This window comes from Carassius auratus, unplaced genomic scaffold, assembly GCF_003368295.1.
Source record: "Carassius auratus strain Wakin unplaced genomic scaffold, ASM336829v1 scaf_tig00017721, whole genome shotgun sequence".
Taxonomy (NCBI): domain Eukaryota; kingdom Metazoa; phylum Chordata; class Actinopteri; order Cypriniformes; family Cyprinidae; genus Carassius; species Carassius auratus.
In genome coordinates, this window is record NW_020524808.1 from 139,018 (window position 1) to 157,673 (window position 18,656).

The following is an 18,656-nucleotide window of genomic DNA, read 5'->3' on the forward strand; positions in this document are numbered from 1 at the left end:
AATGTGTTAGTGTTACAATAATCTTACTCACCACACATTTCCAAACAATAGTATATCTGAGTAAACATTATAAAAATAGCCAAGAAATGTCTGGGCCGTATTTCACCAAAATAAAAAGGTAGATTTATAAAGGAAAAAGTGTCCATATCGAATTTATTTATTTACATTAATATTTTTTTTAAAGTGCCTTTTTTGGCACAAAAGTCAAAGTGCTAAAATTGATTATCCTAAAATAGGTATAATGCCTTTAGTAGTTTTTAGTATTTTTCTTTCCAGGTAAAATATGACCTGGACATATCTATTACCTGAATCAAACAATGAATGACACTACTTAACTCAATGACTTTATATTTTTTTTTACTGCCATAAACAACATACAAACATTAATACAGAGTCATCCTAGACCTTTCAATGGAAAGAGACTCTTAGCCTTTTTAGCAAACTCGCAGTTTGCTTCTAAAACAATCATAAACAATTCCATATGAACAGTGCAAATACACACCAACTGCCTCAACAAGGCCTCCAGAGTTTGCATAATGCTGCTGGAAAAAGACACCTGGTCATAAACAAAGTATGCTTGCTGGTTAATTCAATTTTTCCATGGCTGTTCTAGATCAGACAAAGCACTGGCACAGGAGTGTCTAATTGAAGAAATATCAATGATTCTTAACTTGCTTGATTTAAAAAAAAAAAAAAAAAAAAAATCATTATACTCAAGACACTTGTGGAGTAGCTGATCACCACAGCAACAGAAAGTAGAGTTGCAAAAGAAATTTTTCACACAAATCCTCTCTTAAACTGCAGCTATGTAAGACCATCATTAAACAAGCAAGAGTTGTTGGTGAACATTAAATCACATTCTGTATTCTGGAATATTGTGAATCTAAAACGGCATTTCAGGAGAACATTTAAGGACATTTTCTGACCCTTTGCAACTCTTAACATCTGTCCATCTCAAAGATCCCTCGGTTCTAGGCAGTAACGAGGCATGATGGTCTAGCTTGAGAACGTCATGTCCGGGTGAGTTTATCTGGAGGCATGAAGCCCGAGTCTCCCAGCGCTCTGAGAGCCACTCGGCCACTGGGCCGAATCGTCAGCCAGGTGATGCTGCCGTTGTTCAGGCCCATCCTCAGCCAGCCCTCTGGAGGAAACTGCAGAGCCCTGGAACAATCATATCAATTACACTCATGCTTGGAAAGAGCATAACAGTTACCTCAGCATGTGTCTGACGAGTCATGTGAACAAACACAACACGGCAGAAATATTGATAATTTACACATGGCAAACTAGTAGAAGAATCAAGAAAATTAAGAGGCATAACCACACAATGTAACTGAATCTAAATGAAGTATTTATTTTAAAAAAATACATAACTAAACAATAAATAACAATATAATGCAATCAATAAATATATATTTTTCAGCAATTAGTCATAATCACAAAATATAAGAAACTAAATTATTTAATACAAATAGCTTGAATATATATTATTATTTTTTTATTCTCTAAAGTGTAGAGGTATGAGCAACAGCAATAGTGACGTTTGACTTGGCATATCTGATCACTGATTAAAGGATGCAAACATGTTTTCATGAATTCCATATATTCAATATTGAAGCCCATTTCTACCACATAAAAAAAAAATATGCTTGAGAATATGCTTAATTATGAGATAGAAGTCAAGAGGCAAAATATAACATTCTTGACTTGACTAAGACCCGACTATGACTTTGTCATATTTCTTCATGACATCAACTCATAATTATGCCTTAGTATCTCATAATTTCAATTTACTATTATGACTTTGTCAGAATTATGAATGACCTTACGTGGCTGAAATGGGCTTCTGTGAAACTTTTGCAACCACACACATAACAATGAAGTGATCAGAGCATACTTACGATTACATTCTTTTTTCATGGACAGCAGAAAATGTTTTTTAAACGCTTTAAAGAGCACAAAAAATGAAGATTAAGAAGACTGCACTGTGTAGCAAGTGAGCACAAACCTGCACACAAAATAGCGGATGACATTAGCATGACAGACGATAATCTCGTAGCTGTCCTCCTTCTGCTTGGGGTCAGCTCGGTGGATGTAGCGGCGGAACGCTGCCTCGATCCGTGCGCCGTCCTCGTGGTACTGCTGAAACCAGCACAAGAGTTTCACAACCATCCACGTGAGGAGAGGAAGGACTCCACAGCCCACTCACCACCAAACACACTCAACATTCTCCGGCAAACATTTCAGATATCAAGCTTTAGCATGACCAGTGGGAAACCAAACATTTGATGCTTGTTGAAGAGATCTGAGATGGTTTCATTGTGTGTTTTGTACGCCGGCAGTAACCTTAGCAGTTTGTTCTGTTATGACTTGCGTCATCAACAGAAACTCGACACACAAAGCCAATCAAACGTGGGGACTAACAGATAGCCGATCTGAATGCACTAAGTAAGACTGCACTGACCACTGCCTCAGGTTTCCAGTGCGTGACCGGTGGGACGGGCTCTATGGGTGCACCCTCTCGCAGTAAATCACAGCTTACAAGCTCCACACCTGCAACACACACATGGGTCATGGGTGAAGAAAATAACCATTCTGAATCTCTACAATGGCAACATTGTACAACATGAAACATCAATAATTATTTATACATTTATTTTTGTTTGCTTCTTAATGCCATGCTTCTATGGCTATATTCACAGTGAGAGCCAGGTTTAGCTATTCAAAAATAAAACGACATAAAGATTTTATATAATATATATTTTTTTTATTTTACCTGAAGACTAGGTTTGGATTTACTCTTTTATTTTTATTTTAAAGTATCAACAGTTCCCCAAAAGGATAGAATACAATATGTTTGATGGACATAAGATGTGGAAGATATTTAAATGTGAGATGTACATTTTATTTTTGAAGTGGACTTTCCCTTTAAGCATCTGTTTTTCATTATTAGTTATTACTTTTTCATTTTAGTTTAATAATGCACACACTTTGACCACAATCGCACAAGTGTGTTCTTTCAAAAGAGACCACAGTCACAGTTGGGTCATGCATAGGTATTAATACATCTCAGCCACTATGCCTTGTGTGTGTCATAATGTAATTTAATTAGGTGAAGAATAAAATGACAGGTTTAATCCTAGATCAGCTCTTCAGAGCGAGTCTGTACCTGGGAGGTATTTGCTGATGATGTGGGCTGTTTCTGTAGCTCTGGTCATGGAGGAGTGGATGAGAACATCGTACTTGAGTCCAAGCACTGCTAATCTCTGTCCTGTATACTCCGCTTGTTCACGTCCTGCAGCGAAGACAGAAATCAGAAGGTGATCTATCTGGTGGCTTAATGTAGCATCTAATGGATTAAGTTCAGCGCTTCTGTTATTTGATATATGCTGAGGTATCAATACCTAAAGGTGTCAGGATCCTCTCTTTATCACCATCCCCCTTGAGGTTGTACTGAGAGTGTCTGATCAGGAAAATGTGGCGTGTGGCTTTGGGCTTGTTGTTCTCCACATCTGGACTTCCATTGTCTCCAGCACACTCCTTCCTCTTCCCGTTCACCATAGACGAGGGGTCACGCCTGAAAGTGTCAAAAAAAATGTTGAATCTAGCTATTCACACAGTAGGCCCAATGAACTCAGTTCAGTAGCCGCTGACAGAAGTGGATTCTACAGTAAAAACAAACATTGGAGCAATGTTAATTCTAGATTCTAGACATTTAACCACTCAATATTAAAAAAATATTTACAAAGTTAACACATTCTCTCAAACCTTAAATCATGTTGCAGGCCAACTAGACTTAATTACATTTTTGATGTAATCTTATTTGTTGGTGAAGTGTGATTTAACCTTAAAGGTATTTAAATATACATTCATAGCAGTTTTTATCCAAAGAAGCACGCTGCATTGAATACATTTTTATCAGTTAAAAAAATAGCTAAAATACTGTTTATAATATTCACATTAAGGGTTTAAAAATCTATTTTTTTCTCATGTTTTTTTTCTAACCCTAACCCTAACACTGAATCCCACCATTAAATAACTGTCCCAGATTTTGAACACAATACAAGGGTCGAGTCTATATCTGAAGCTGGAACTGTCAGTTGGCAGACACTTTCAGAAGTGCTAAGCACATTATGTAAAAAGAAACTATATTAGTGACAATTAACCAGGTCTAAGACTAAATTGACAGCATTTCAACCACTGCCAAATGTGGTGCAGCTTAGTGGTTCAAGACCTAAGCGTTGCAGGATCAGGATCATAGGTTCCTATGTTTATGAATGGAACATGTTCATAATATTTCCCGAGAAACCTTAAAATAATTTGAAAATGTAACAGTAAGTTACTCAATCAGAAATAGGTTTCTACTGCTTACTTGTCCCAATTGTTATCCCATCCGTTCACAGTGGGCCAGGTCGTAGGCTGAGCTGCGTGCAAGGCAACCAGGGTCTCTCTCAACCGGCATCGTTCTCCGAAGTACCCGTGCTTATCTGCAGTGACCGCCGCGCACACGAGCACCACGGATCCGCCGGCGATCCCGCACGCGAGACTGATCGCTTTCCGAAACGACATGACTGAAAAGACCGGAGTCAACAGAGGGAGTAACGGCTGTTCTTCAGCGCTGTGACGCACTCTGCTGAGGAGCTCCCACCGTTTCCTCCGTTCTCACAACGACAAGCGAGGAATAATTTCCTGCGTTACAACCGCTACTGCGATCTCGTCATGATAAATATGTGGTTTTCTTTCTAAAACCATGTGTGAGGGAATGTATTTAACGTTAGACTCCAGAAATAAATGATTTAAATAAAAACTGAACTAAAGACAGTCACGACTCCATGTGTGAAGACTGCAACAAAAAACACTTCCTGTCTAATAATAAAAGCCCCCAACATACAAAGTAACAGTTTAAATGTTGTCTTGTTTTAATCTTTAATAAATTAGATATTACATATTTTTGCTTATTTAACAACGTTTTAAAACATTTTATTACAATTAGTTACATGTTTATTTGATCTTTTATATAATTGTATATTCTGCTTTACTTTATATCATTCCATTTAAGCAACTCTAATAAATCTAATAACAGGTAATACCTACATTTAATAAAACTAAAATATTCTTTATATTTTTATGTATTTTTTTCTCTATCATAACATTCCATTAATATGTATATTTTGAAATATACGTATTAAACGTAATTTAATATCGTTGAGTATTTTGCTCCAGACCTGTAGGTGCCAGTAAAATGTCAGCAAATGCTGCCTATGAGCAATAGGTTTATGTTTTGTTTAGTTGGCGACATGTTTTGCTGTCGTTAAAAGTGCTATTTTATCTGTTTTGTATGATCATATATCCACATATCTGTCTCTTGCGTTGAAGTAAATATGGACAGGGACGAGGAGGAAAACAATTACTGGGATCGCAGTTTAGAGTCGGACATGCTGGAGACGGGTGGGTTTATCACTGGACGACTATGTGAACTTGAGCTTAAATGTGTTTTTAAAGTAATGCATGGATATTATATTTACTCAAGGTACTCATTTCTGCTTAGTGTACATGCACAGCTCAGTGTCTCATGACATATGCAATATGAATAGACCGTCAAGGTATACTGTATCTACAGTAACTGTGCTTTTGTGACTTGACTTTTCAGAAGGAAGTTCCACTGACAGAGCTACATCCAAATCTCAGAGAGTGATCCTGCACTTTGACCTGGATTGCTTCTATGCACAAGTGGAGATGATCCGAAATCCGGCCCTCAGGACCAAACCTCTTGGTAAAACACTACAGAATATAAACTTTCACTGAGTATAAAGTTTACAACAAATACAGTATGTTCTGGTGCAGCTGTCGAGACAATACACACACACACACACACACACACACACACACACACACATTAAAAACATTAATAAAAGTTCTACAAAACAGTCAGTACAAGTCATTCACATTCTAATCAGTCAGGTAATAAAGAAATAACAAAACACATTAAAATAACCCAAACGCATTGCTATTCTTTTGATAAATGTAACATAATCTCTGTGTATATCTGTGATCTCTTAGGGATACAGCAGAAGTACATAATTGTGACGTGTAATTATGTGGCAAGAGAGCAAGGCGTGAACAAACTGATGTCAGTGACTGATGCCTTGGAGAAATGCCCACAGCTGGTGCTAGTGAAAGGAGAAGATCTCACACATTACAGAGAGATGTCCTACAAAGTCACTGGTATAATCATACATTTGCATTTTTTGTTATATTGTTTTATTATAGGTGTCTTTAAATTGTATTTGTGTATTAGATATCATTATGTGTTATATATAATTATAACAACAGTAAATTTACATTACGATAATTAGATTTTAATTACATATTTAGACTTTTTCCATTTTATACACTAAACACATTTTCAAAAGTCTTGGGTCAGTAGGATTAAAAAAAAAGGTATTAATACTTTTATTCAGCTAAGATGCATTAAATGAATCAAAAGTGACAGTAAAGACTACTACAATATTATAAAAAAATATATGTTTCAAATAAATGCTGTTCTATTGAGCAGTATCAGAAATGTAAAAAGAAAAAAAGAAAAACCTGATTCAATTTCCACAAAATATTTTCAACATTAAAAAAAAAAAAAAAAAAATGTTTTTTGGGCACCAAATCAGCAAATTAGAATGATTTCTTAAGGACCATCCAGTGAAAATTCGAAAATTCAGCTTTGCTATCACAGGAATAAATTAAACTTCTAAATATATAAAAATAGATTGGAACAGTTATGTTTAATTGTGATTGTTTCAAATGACTGTTTTTGCTGTATTCATGGTCAAACTATAAATGCAGTGTTGGTGAGTATGAAAGATCTTACTGACCCCAATCTTTCAAGTGTTAATTTAAATACCAATTTTAATAAATTTTGTCTGAGATCTTTTAAGGAGTAAAATCCAAAGTTCCCTGTTTGAACTGACGATAAACCAGACTTTTTTAACTTTATCTGCCCAAGAATTGCTGATGTCATACTGCCCACTAGTGGAAAGGCTGGGCTTTGACGAAAACTTCATGGACGTTACAGAAATGGTGGAGAGAAGACTGAAGGAGACCCGTATTTCAGATCTCTCCTTCAACGGACACATATACAAACATGAAAGTGAGTTGGAGCGCCACCTCAAACAAATGCTAACAGTTTGAAATCCATTGGTTACAGATCAGGACTAGTAGTTCAAAGTTTGCCGTTTTTTAGAACTGGATAAATTCAGCGTACTTATTTCTTGTTTAGTTTTTTCATGCAGAAGAATTGCTAGTGTTTCTGGTCATAATAAATCTCGCTCGTTTTCAGGTATAGCAGTTGATGAGGAGAACGTCCGACTGGCTGTCGGCTCTGTGATAGCAGCTGAGATGAGGCAGGCCATCTTCAGCACGCTGGGACTAACCGGCTGTGCTGGCATCGCTAGCAGCAAACTCTTAGCCAAACTAGTGTCTGGTACCTTTAAACCAAACCAGCAAACCACCCTCCTGCCGTACAGCACCGCTGAGCTCATGAGCAGCCTCACAGGACTAATCAAAGTGCCTGGTAAGATGACACACAGTCTCACCCACTGCACACCACACTGTTTATATTCTGTACACATTGTCTGTCTTTATAGGGATTGGTTACAAGACACGTGAGAAGTTAAAGGCTTTGGGTCTGATCAGTGTGAGAGATCTTCAGTTATACCCTCTGCCTGACCTGGTGAGGGAGTTCGGTGAAGTGACTGCTAAAAAGATTCAAAACCTTTCTTGTGGCATCGATGACTCTCCAGTCACTCCGGCTGGTCCTCCTCAGGTATTCTCCAGAGTGTTCAGATGAATATTTATCAATATTCACCAGCCAGATTTAACTGCTGGGGTACACTTTACATGCACATTTAGTAGGTTAGCAGAAACAAATTAATTTTAATTTACCATATAAGAGCTAACAATACGTGAAAAACCAGTATTGTTATAATGCCAGGGTCAAGAGCAACTTAGAGGGAGAAAGAAGCTCAGAAGTAAAAGTAACAATAACGTGAAGAAACACTGTTACTTCAGTTTAGCTTTCTCCGTTTTTAGCTAGCTCCTTTCTGAAAAGTAAAGCTGAATATTTTAGAAATATGATCCTTTAAGATCCTGTTTGTATCTAAGAGGACTACAATAAACTACCGCTCAAAAGTTTGGGAACAATTTAGGTTTTTTTTTTTTTTTTTTGAAAGATTTTAATACCAAATCTGCATTTATTTGATCAAAATACAGTTAAAACATTAGTAACGTGAAATATGATTGCAATTAACCTGTTAACTGTCACTCACGTTTTTGAAGATAGACTTGAATGTGCATGATACAAACCTACATTTTTATAATTCACGACTGAAAACATTTTGTAACATGATTTTGATGTGCCATTTACATGGTAATGCAATGTCTGATGGGTTTTAAGTTTTCAAGTGATGTATAACTTCTGATGATTTCTAAAAAGTGATAGAGAAAAAGGCAACGAGGAAGTCTTTTTTTAATCAAAGGTCAAAGCTCCTTTTGTAATGTAGATTTCTGAGGGTGCACTCTTGTCATAAATTGATCTATTACTTTTCCTACATAATTTTTAACAAAAAATATTGGTATAATATATATTTGGGAGTCTTTAGACCTTTCCAACGATATATAGTTTGTCAAGATTAGATTAAATTTGATTGTAATATAGTATAGTCAACGTAGGCGTCCCCTATATGGGACGGGGTGACCTTTAACAGGTTAAAAAAAATAGTTTTCTGTCATTTATTCTGTAATTAAAGCTGGATATTCAGCAGCCAATACTGAAGAATAATTTTCTCGTTATTATCAATATTTAAAATAGTTGTGCAGCTTAGTATTTTTGTGGAAACCATGATACATTTTTTCAGGATAGAAAACATGCCTTTAATGTCTTTTCTGATCAATTTAATGCATCCTTGCTGAAGAAAAGTAGCAATTTCTTATAACAATCATACTGAGTCTGACCAATCTTTTGATATGAATGATAGTGTATGAATTTATTCAAATACTTGTGAGGCATAACAATGTTTTACAAACAGTGCTAGCATGGTTCTGATGCTGCATGAAATCTAAAATGATCTGTGTGGTAAATTATATATTTCAGTCTCTCAGCGATGAGGACTCATTCAAAAGAATTTCCACTTTAGAGGAAGTTCAAAAGAAAATTGAGGAACTACTCATCAGCCTTACCGAGAGGTGAATTTATTCATTTATTTTAGAATATCAGAACAACCTGATTGGCAGGTTTATAGTTTATTTCTGTGTTTGAATTTGGTCTAGGATGCACAAAGATGGCAGGCAGCCACAGACATTCAGACTAACAATTCGCCGATACACGGTCACCAATCGCTGGTTCAGTCGAGAGAGCCGACAGTGTCCTATACCCAACCACACTGGGCTCAAGATCACCTGCGGTAAAGTTTTGTTCTTTTGCATGTTTTAAATGTATAATTCCATACACAATCACTTAAAGTGCAATAAACAGAAGTGATATAAATGTGAAATCTTCAGACTTTTACTCTATGTTTTTGGTATTCACATATTTTTTTTTTGTATTAGGAAGCAGCGAGGCTGTGCCTCAGTTACTGGCACTGTCAGTGAAGCTATTTCATAAAATGGTGGACACACGTGAGCCGTTCCATCTGACCCTGCTGAATGTGTGTTTTAGTAACCTGCAGGCTAAAGGCTCTAGCAAGAGCTCCATCACCTCTTTCTTTACACAGAAATGTCCTACAACAACACGAATGACATCTCAACACCAGGTCAGTATGTATGATTTTCCTTATTTTAGAGTTATTAACTATATTAATACATAATCATCTGCATTTAAATTAAATAAATAAAAAATAAATAAAAATCAGCCAGTCCCACTGGCTCCATTTTACAGCTGAGCTTATGCTCTCTGTTTTATCAAAGTCATATCTGAGCTTTAAACTAAAGCAACACTATGTACATTTTGGCGCTCTAGCGGTTAATAAACAGAACTGCACGCATACCGCGGAAGAACATTCTAGCCGGAGCTATTTCTCCACATCTATGGTGATTCACGCAGGAATGTGTTACTCCGCAGCGGTAACGACCCAAAACTGGCTACAATAGTCCAAAAATAATCACTTATTATAAATGTACCGTAGTGATTAGGGATAAGACAAAAATGTGGTTTTGTGGATTAATTTATGATGTACTCACTCGTTATAAACATTTTTAAATTTTTGAACATAGAAGAAGTTACATAGTGTTACATTAATGGGGCCTTCCTTTTATTATGAGTTGCAGAGATTTTAATACTTTTTATAAAAACTGAATTTTTATTAGGTTTATTTTTATTCATATTTATTTATACACTACCGTTCAAAGGTTGGGATAAGGTTGGTATTTTTTTTTTTTTTTTATAGTGTAAAATAATGGTTTTCTATTTTGCAATATTTTAAAATGCGATTTATTTCTGTAACGTCAAAGCTGAAATTTCAGCATCCATCGCTCCAGTCTTCAGTGTCACATGATATTTCAGGAATTATGTTACCGTAATATGCTGATTTGGTGCTCAAGAAACTATTTCTATTTAAAATAGAAATGTTTTTTTAACAGTATATTTTTCTTTACTGCCACTTTTGATCTATGTTATACATCCTTGTTTGAATACAAGTATTTTCTTTACAAATAAATCACCCAAACCTTTGAAAAGTAGTTTTATATATTTATTTTATGTATTTATTCATGAATAACTCAGTTACAGATTAATTCTTACTAACTGACAGCTACATATTTAGCCTTTTATATGCTCATTCACAGCAGCAGTAACTTGAAACAGCAAGTTAACAGTCTATCTTTTGACTTGTCACCAGGTGGAACCTGATATCTGTGAGCCTGCTGTAAACTCCCAGTTCACTCAGCCAGATGTTTTACATAAAGAAGATAAAACATGGATCAGCACGAAACCCATAAAACACACATGGCTTTCTCCAACCCGAGAATTACAAACACAGCCACCCTTCATCAACTCCAACTCTCCCAGGCAGCCTGTTTTAGAGCACTCACAAGATACAAGCATGAACACAACAGAGTCTTGTTTGAGCGGCGTTCCCGAGAAAACATTGTGTTCCAGGCTGCCTCCAGGTGTCGATCCAGAAGTATTCAAACTCCTTCCTGAACACATTCAGATGGAGCTGATATCCAGTTTTCAAAGTGAAGACTCCGCACAGCTCAATTACGGACCCACTGCAACATCTTCTGAAGATGCTGACCCAGCAGATCATTTCACGTTGGCTTTTAACCAACCAGAACCTTGTGAGTCAGCACTGAATTATAACAGAAATTCTTTGTCTCATAACCATGAACTCAGCAAGACTTTGACATCTGCTCGGTCCACCATGGAATTAAATTCTGGACAAGACAGTCATGATATCCCACCTGCCACTCAATCAGATGTCCCTGCAAATGTGGACCCTTATGTATTCTCACAACTTCCTGCTGATGTGCAAAGGGAATTACTGACAGAGTGGAGAGGGCAGAAACCAGTCCTAAAAATCCCATCCAAACACTCGCATAAAACCTCCAATACCAGAGACAAGAAGAGTGCTGGTAAAGGCAGCCAGTGTAACAACATACTGAAATACTTCAAACCTAACTGAGCACAGAAACACTCAAGTGCCTGTTCATTAATACTAAAAATACATATGTAAATCAGCCTTTGTAGAGGAATGAAGAAATGTAATTCTATCACCATTTACTCACCTTCATGTCAAACCTGTATGACATACTTTCTTCCACTGAACACGAAAAGGGATGCTGGGAAACAAGATCATCCTGGTTTGAAGCAATTAGGGTGAGTAAATCATGACAGAATCTTCATGTTTCACATTCAGATATGTATTATTTTGTTAATAAAAATTTATAAATAATCATGGTGATATTTAAGTCATTGGATACACAATAGCTGATCATAATATTTTTTGCATATATATATATATATATATATATATATATATATAAATGTATCAAATATAATTTCTTTAAAAGAAGTCTGCCATGCTTCCATGGCTGCATTGATTTGATCAGGAACACAGTAAAACTAATATTGTAAAATATAAATTATATTAAACTCATGCATGTTTGGGAACCTTAAAGACTTAAAAGACTTATCCATTCTAAACTTTTTTTTTTTTTAGAAACAGTCTCCTTTTCTGAATTCTTTGTTTTATAAAGCTTTTCATTTTGTTTTATTTAATTTATTTGTCTTCACATTTGAATCTTCAATTCAGGTTAGAAGACTTAGGCAGAAACAGCGTTATACATTTTAAACCATTACTAAAATAAATAATCAGGTAAATATTTATAACTTTATTCAAAAAAAGAAAAAAGAAGAAAAAGAATCGTACTTCCGGCACTGTTACGTTTTTTCACACTCTCTACCCGCGTGCAGCCTGCTTAGCATCTCTTTCCGGCACATCACATTCATTCAGTCTATTACAAGCGCTGTCCGACCGCTTCACTACAGAATTTTCTAGACGTTTGTCAGGTCGTTTATAATTATGAAGGGAGCGAAACTGGCCGTTGTTTTAAGCGTGTTTTTGGCCTCCGTCCTGCTGACTGAGGCAGCGCGAAGCAGGAAAGACTCCAGCAGCCAGAACAGCTTGAGGAGGGCGGCCAGCGTTATCTGTCAAATCCTCGGCAGTGTCTTCGGAGAGGAGAACATCAGAGCGCTGTACAAGGTCCGTATAAGATCATTCGATTTTCTCATGCCAGTTAAAAAAATTCGTTTTGTTTGCAGGTGCTCTAACTTAGGGGCCTGAAAAGACCACCAGTCTGTGATCTCTTATGATCAGTGGCTGTGTTTCAAAACCTAGTAAGCTGCCTACCTAGGGCGCATACTGTATGTGGACATATTTCTGTTTATCTTGGTCAATACGTTCCGGATAGAGTCAGTGCTGTGATATTGTCAGATAGACAAGCTTACGTGCAACATTTTAGACTTGTTTATTTATTTTGATCAGGAACGCTTTATAATAACTTTAGTGAATGTGTTTTTTTTTTTTTTTTACAATAATGTATAATAATTAAATATATAATTTAAATAATAGGCTAATAAATTTCAAGTCTATTAATTATAGCAATAAATTGCCTTTTAAAACAATTTTAACAAAATTATTAGATTTCCATTATTTGTTATTTTAATATAAAATATAAGACTGTGTGCAATTTTAATGAATTTAGAAAATTGTTTGAATGAACATTAAGAGCTGCTGTACTGTATAAAGTACCATTACATTTTGAGAAAATTAGAAAATGGAGCTTTTCTAGCCAATCTTTGCTATAATGGAAAATATTTCATACTTATTACTGTAAGGCAAAGACATTTAGTTATTGTTATTATTAATACTGTTGTTGTAACTTTAGATTATAATCACATTTTTAATGTAATAAATTAATCATCTCTGAGAATAATAATTACCAAAAAAACAAATGAAAAATGGGAAGAGGGTTATGCGTAATGATGTCAATGCAGTGTAATCTTAAATAACAATCTGAATCTAAATCTGTTCTAATTTATATAGATACATCATATAGATCGATAGAAACATTATATTTTTAAAAGGTGATTTCTTCTGTGACCTATGCATGTTTTTATGATATACACTAATTAAATGTTTGCGTATAACCTTTTTCCAGTTTTCTTTTATGTGTGTGTGTGTGTGTGTGTGTGTTTATATTTATATTTATGGTCAATGTTTTGCAGTTCTTCTCAAAAACTACAGAGAGGTTTGTTTATGGAGTCGATTCATTATTGGACACCTTGTGGAAACTGTGGGTGGATCTGCTTGATGTTATGGGCATTGACTGTAAGTCTGGATCAAAATTGTTGCATTTATGTGTGTCAGTGACTGAAATCGCACATCTCCACTGTTTGTGTGATGTCCTTAAAACCTCCTTCATGTCTCTCCCTACTCTCTCTTTGCTTCTATTTCTGTCTGTCTCTGTTGTCTTTTTCCCCTTCGATTCTCTCTCTCTCCTTAGCCTCTAACCTGACGCACTACTTCAGCCCATCGTCCGTGTCCAGCTCTCCTGCTCGTGCTCTCCTCCTGGTGGCAGCCTTGCTGGTGGCTTACTGGTTCTTGTCCTTGTTCCTGAGTGGTTTCTTTTACATCCTCCATGCGGTGTTCGGCCGTTTCTTCTGGCTGGCCCGCATGGCCCTTTTCGCCTTCTCGTGCCTGTACATTCTGCAGAAATTCGAGGGTGACCCTGAGAAAGCGGTGCTGCCGCTGTGCTTCATCATGGCCGTGTACTTCATGACGGGACCAGTGGGAGCATACTGGAGGAAAGGGAGTGGATCTGGAACTCTGGAGGAGAAGATCGACCACCTTGATAAACAGATTCACCTTATAAACATCCGCTTAACCAGAGTGATTGAAAACCTAGAGCACTCAAGTGACCAATGAAATGATTTTCGCCCCAGGCTGAGGGTGAGAGCTGGGGTTTGTGGGATGGGATGAGAAGGAAAATTATTTGTTCTGGCCCTTTTTTTCTCAGGATGTCCCAACATTTTAGTCAGGCAAGAGTTGTATGGAAATTTGATAAATTCCCTAGTTGATACGCTGAAAAAAGTCTATTAGATTCACCCTGTTGTCGTAGAATTATCACTGTCCATTTCTACTGTAGCCACACATTTTTGAGTAAATATGGACTTTTTTGAGTACTGTGGGTCTCTGTGTCTACAAGCCTTGAGTTGAGTGTGTTAGTCCGTCATTCAGTGTTAGACCTTTTCCATAAGCTGTGTTAGGACACTTTCTATAAGCGTGTGTGTTATTTATAAGTCAAATGCAATACAATTGAGAGTTGATTCAGAAACACTCAAAAGTGTGAAGAAAAGTCAGTATCACTGCATTTTTCATCTCTCCCATGTGTCTTCTTGAGGTCACCCGAGGTTACTGGTACAGGACCGATCAGGGATAGAGATGTATGTGGAAATGGCTTTCAGAAAGCAGCTAGTCATCTGAAGCGTGAGGATATGTGACCAGTGTTCCTGGCAGCAAAATAACAGTGCTGCAATGTACACCAGTATCTCTGTCCAGAAAAACCTGGTCATGCACTTTGCTCTCAGCATGAGATCGTTGTATTAATTGTATGTACCATTTTAATACACCTATCGAAAGGGATTCATTAAATAGCTTGTAGTACCACTGCTTATTAGTGCTGCTTAATAAGATCAAGTAAAAAAAAGTTAAGAAAGTGGCCAATGGATTCATCCACAGTGGCATTTTGTCTATTAGAAATGCCTGCTAACTAATCTAACATGTGTCCCATCTTCTCTGCTTGTTCTCATTGACTCTTAGTACTTTTCTCTTTTTTGCAACTTAAACGTTAATTTCACTTTGTGGTTTTTAATTTATCATGTTTTTGCAACCTGTGTAGCCAAATCCATTTTCAGATATATTTCAAACATTTTTCCCCTGCTGCATAGATTTTAAAAAGTACATTAATTTAGGTTTTTACATTTTGAGAGAAATATTATGAATGGGATGAGAATTTATTTTAAGCATGTTTTATTTTTGAAGTTTTGTGGAATTTAGTCCCTGTGTCAGTGTTGATGCAATTATATACTTTTTTTTTTTCTTTTTTTTTTTGACCTTGATGAAGTTCACTTTTAGCAGATCCCTGTTCAAAATTTACAGTTGCTCTATTCAAGCCAAAATAATGACGACTCATCCCGCACTTCACTGATTTTAGTTCGTCATCCTTCCACCAATCACCACCAATCACGGTTCAAATCTGTGACGTACTGTAGCTCAAGCCTACTGGAAAGCAGTGTCAAGCACTAATATCAAGAAGGTCCTTTTTAACTGTATTATCGTGTGAAGGAAATCATACAATAAAAGCACCAGCCTTGAGGAATCTCCAAATAGCAAACTCTTGTATACTTGCAATGTACCAGCATCTAATAATTACACATATAGCCTACAGTACATGTCTCAGCAGACACTCCTCTTTTTAAAAAGGTCTTATCTACTTGCATATCTGTAATGAATGAGAACCCACAGTAATATACTGTGGAAAATGCTCTGTATCTTATGAGTTTTATCATTAGCTGTGGTTTCGAGTGTACACCATGCGTGCTTGTAGAAATATGTATGACAGATATTTTCCTACCTGCACCTTTTAGTAGTTAATGTCCTTCTTGTAAGTTATAGCACCATGTCAACTCCTTCATTTATTTGTGGAATACTATGTATTTTATTAATATATCTCTCATAGAATCCAGTTGACTGCACCTGTGCCAACTATTATGTGTTGAGGACTCCGAGTCATTGACTGATTTGTATTAGAATACACTGAATCTCTGTCTGGTCATTTATTTATTTTTTTGCATAGTAAATCAGGTTTGCATTTGTACTGTATCATTTTCATCAGATTTGTTTACCTGCACTGTTGCTTGCTCTGATATTATTTGCACTGTCTTTAACATATTTTTGTCTCTATGAAAATATTATTCAGTGATTTTCTCTTAAGATGAAACTGTGGTTTAAAAATGATTGAATAAATGTAATATGCAATTTGACCTACAGGTTTTGGATGTTTTTACTTATTAAATAACAGATCTATTGAGAGCTCAACCTGACTCACATTAATAGTATTATATTTGCTCAATATTTTTTTTTATTCATGTTTATGAAGTTGCTTCACCTCATGATTTGGACATACAAGGTTGTACTTGATGCAAGAGTCACTTGTTTGAACATTGCTTCATTTGTCTGTTCAAATGGCCTCAGATGAACTTTCTAAAGTCAGTGTCTGGACAGTCAAATTTAATGGATGAGTTAAGTATCCAAAAGGTGCTTTTGCAGTCTGACCAAAGCACAGTCTGGGAGACAATCAGTAATCCCGATTTTGATTCAACAGATCTTTGCATAAATGAAATAAGCATTATAACATGCTGGCAGCACAACTTTTTGATAACCCTGAGGTGAAAGCTTGTGAAGTTAGCTGTACTTGGCATTTTATATGGCATATCCTCATCATACAGTTTGACATATTGTAAACAAACTGTTTCTAAAATCACCATGTAGTGTTTTCCTCTCTTTTTCTCTGTTTTGTCTTATATACTCTGGGATTTTGTCTTGTTCAGCCGGCTGTATCTTTTGTTTCCCTGTGAGAGCTGATCCAAATGCTGTCTAAAATGGCTTACCGGTACGTAATATGTAACAATCCAAAGGATCGCTGTGCCTTTAAGACACCCATATTTGGCTCGAATATAATGCTGCATTGTTGCTTTTAATTTGTTGCACCCAGAGGGGACAGGCATGACCCCATTCCCATTCTTAGTGTCTTATTTTAGACAGACAGACAGACAGACAGACAGACAGATAGATAGATAGATAGATAGATAGATAGATAGATAGATAGATAGATAGATAGATAGATAGATACGAAACGAGATATAGAAGATATAGAATATATAGAGATATAGAAATGAGGGAAAACACATCCTTACATTTGTGTTTATGTAAATGCATTATAGGCCTACAGTGTACTGTACATTGAATCTGTAAAGATTGCGTCAGCAAAGAGCTCGTGATGCAAATCATGTACAAAGAACTGTAATTCCATTTTAGAACTTACTTCTAGAACAGTTTATTTTAAGATTCACTTTTGTGCAAATAGTGGTTTTATGGTGCTGGACATTCTTGCCACCACTCGCCAAGTAGCCTGTAAAATGAAGACTGATATGCAGTTATGTAACTTGTAAATATCAGCGGCCACCAAAAAACTTGATGTTATTTTCTTTGCTTTTTATATATACTTTATTTTTTTTCTGTAAAGCTGCTTTCAATGAGTACAGTCAGGGGCGGATCTACCGGGATGGAGTGGCAAATGCCACCCTAAAAGAAATCCTTGACACCCCTGCTGCCACCCCAGTTGGCAGCAACGAATTAATGGTTATGGCCAATTTGAAAATTTACTAGGGCGAATCTTTCTTGATTCGTGATCCCGCTCAGAACTCCCGAACTGATTCAAACGATTTGCGATCCCCAAACTGACTCAAATGATTCGCGAACCCGCTTTGACTCCCGAACTGACTCAAATAATTCGCTAACCCGCTACGAACTCCCGAACTGATTCAAATGATTCGTTATCCCGCTCCGAACTCCCAAACTGATTCAAATGATTTGCGATCCCCAAACTGACTCAAATGATTCGCGAACCCGCTTTGACTCCCGAACTGACTCAAATAATTCGCTAACTCGCTACGAACTCCCGAACTGATTCAAATGATTCGTTATCCCGCTCCGAACTCCCAAACTGATTCAAATGATTTGCGATCCCCAAACTGACTCAAATGATTCGCGAACCCGCTTTGACTCCCAAACTGACTCAAATAATTCGCTAACCCGCTACGAACTCCCGAACTGATTCAAATGATTCGTGATCCCGCTCCGAACTCCCAAACTGATTCAAATGATTTGCGATCCCCAAACTGACTCAAATGATTCGCGAACCCGCTTTGAACTCCCGAACTGACTCAAATGATCGCGAACCTGCTACGAATTCCCGAACTGATTCAAATTATTTGCGATCCCCCTCCGAACTCCCGAACTGACTCAAATGATTCGCGAACCCGCTCA

At 36.6% G+C, this 18,656-nt stretch overlaps 3 protein-coding genes across 4 annotated transcripts; 2 read left to right on the forward strand and 1 right to left on the reverse strand.

The window, feature by feature from the left end:
* Nucleotides 1-340: 340 nt before the first annotated feature.
* On the reverse strand, nt 341-4,866 carry LOC113075827 (serine/threonine-protein phosphatase PGAM5, mitochondrial). 2 transcript variants are annotated; one of them, XM_026248486.1, is made up of 6 exons: nt 4,373-4,866; nt 3,405-3,577; nt 3,170-3,295; nt 2,465-2,553; nt 2,009-2,139; nt 341-1,161 (listed from the first exon to the last, which is right to left on the reverse strand). In XM_026248486.1, exons 1-6 carry the CDS (start codon nt 4,567-4,569, stop codon nt 1,011-1,013), a joined length of 867 nt encoding a protein of 288 aa, XP_026104271.1. In that variant the 5' UTR covers nt 4,570-4,866; the 3' UTR covers nt 341-1,010. The 2 variants fall into 2 exon arrangements, with proteins under 2 accessions (XP_026104271.1, XP_026104270.1); XM_026248485.1 differs by having other exon boundaries at nt 2,009-2,142.
* Nucleotides 4,867-5,243: 377 nt separating this feature from the next.
* On the forward strand, nt 5,244-11,938 carry poli (polymerase (DNA directed) iota). Its single transcript, XM_026248487.1, has 10 exons — nt 5,244-5,448; nt 5,651-5,773; nt 6,061-6,225; nt 6,998-7,141; nt 7,331-7,564; nt 7,638-7,816; nt 9,143-9,234; nt 9,319-9,452; nt 9,598-9,800; nt 10,884-11,938. The coding sequence occupies exons 1-10, from the start codon at nt 5,382-5,384 to the stop codon at nt 11,667-11,669; spliced, it is 2,127 nt and encodes a 708-aa protein (XP_026104272.1). The 5' UTR covers nt 5,244-5,381; the 3' UTR covers nt 11,670-11,938.
* Nucleotides 11,939-12,072: 134 nt separating this feature from the next.
* On the forward strand, nt 12,073-16,591 carry bri3bp (bri3 binding protein). Its single transcript, XM_026248489.1, has 3 exons — nt 12,073-12,749; nt 13,775-13,877; nt 14,053-16,591. Exons 1-3 carry the CDS (start codon nt 12,570-12,572, stop codon nt 14,472-14,474), a joined length of 705 nt encoding a protein of 234 aa, XP_026104274.1. The 5' UTR covers nt 12,073-12,569; the 3' UTR covers nt 14,475-16,591.
* Nucleotides 16,592-18,656: the final 2,065 nt, after the last annotated feature.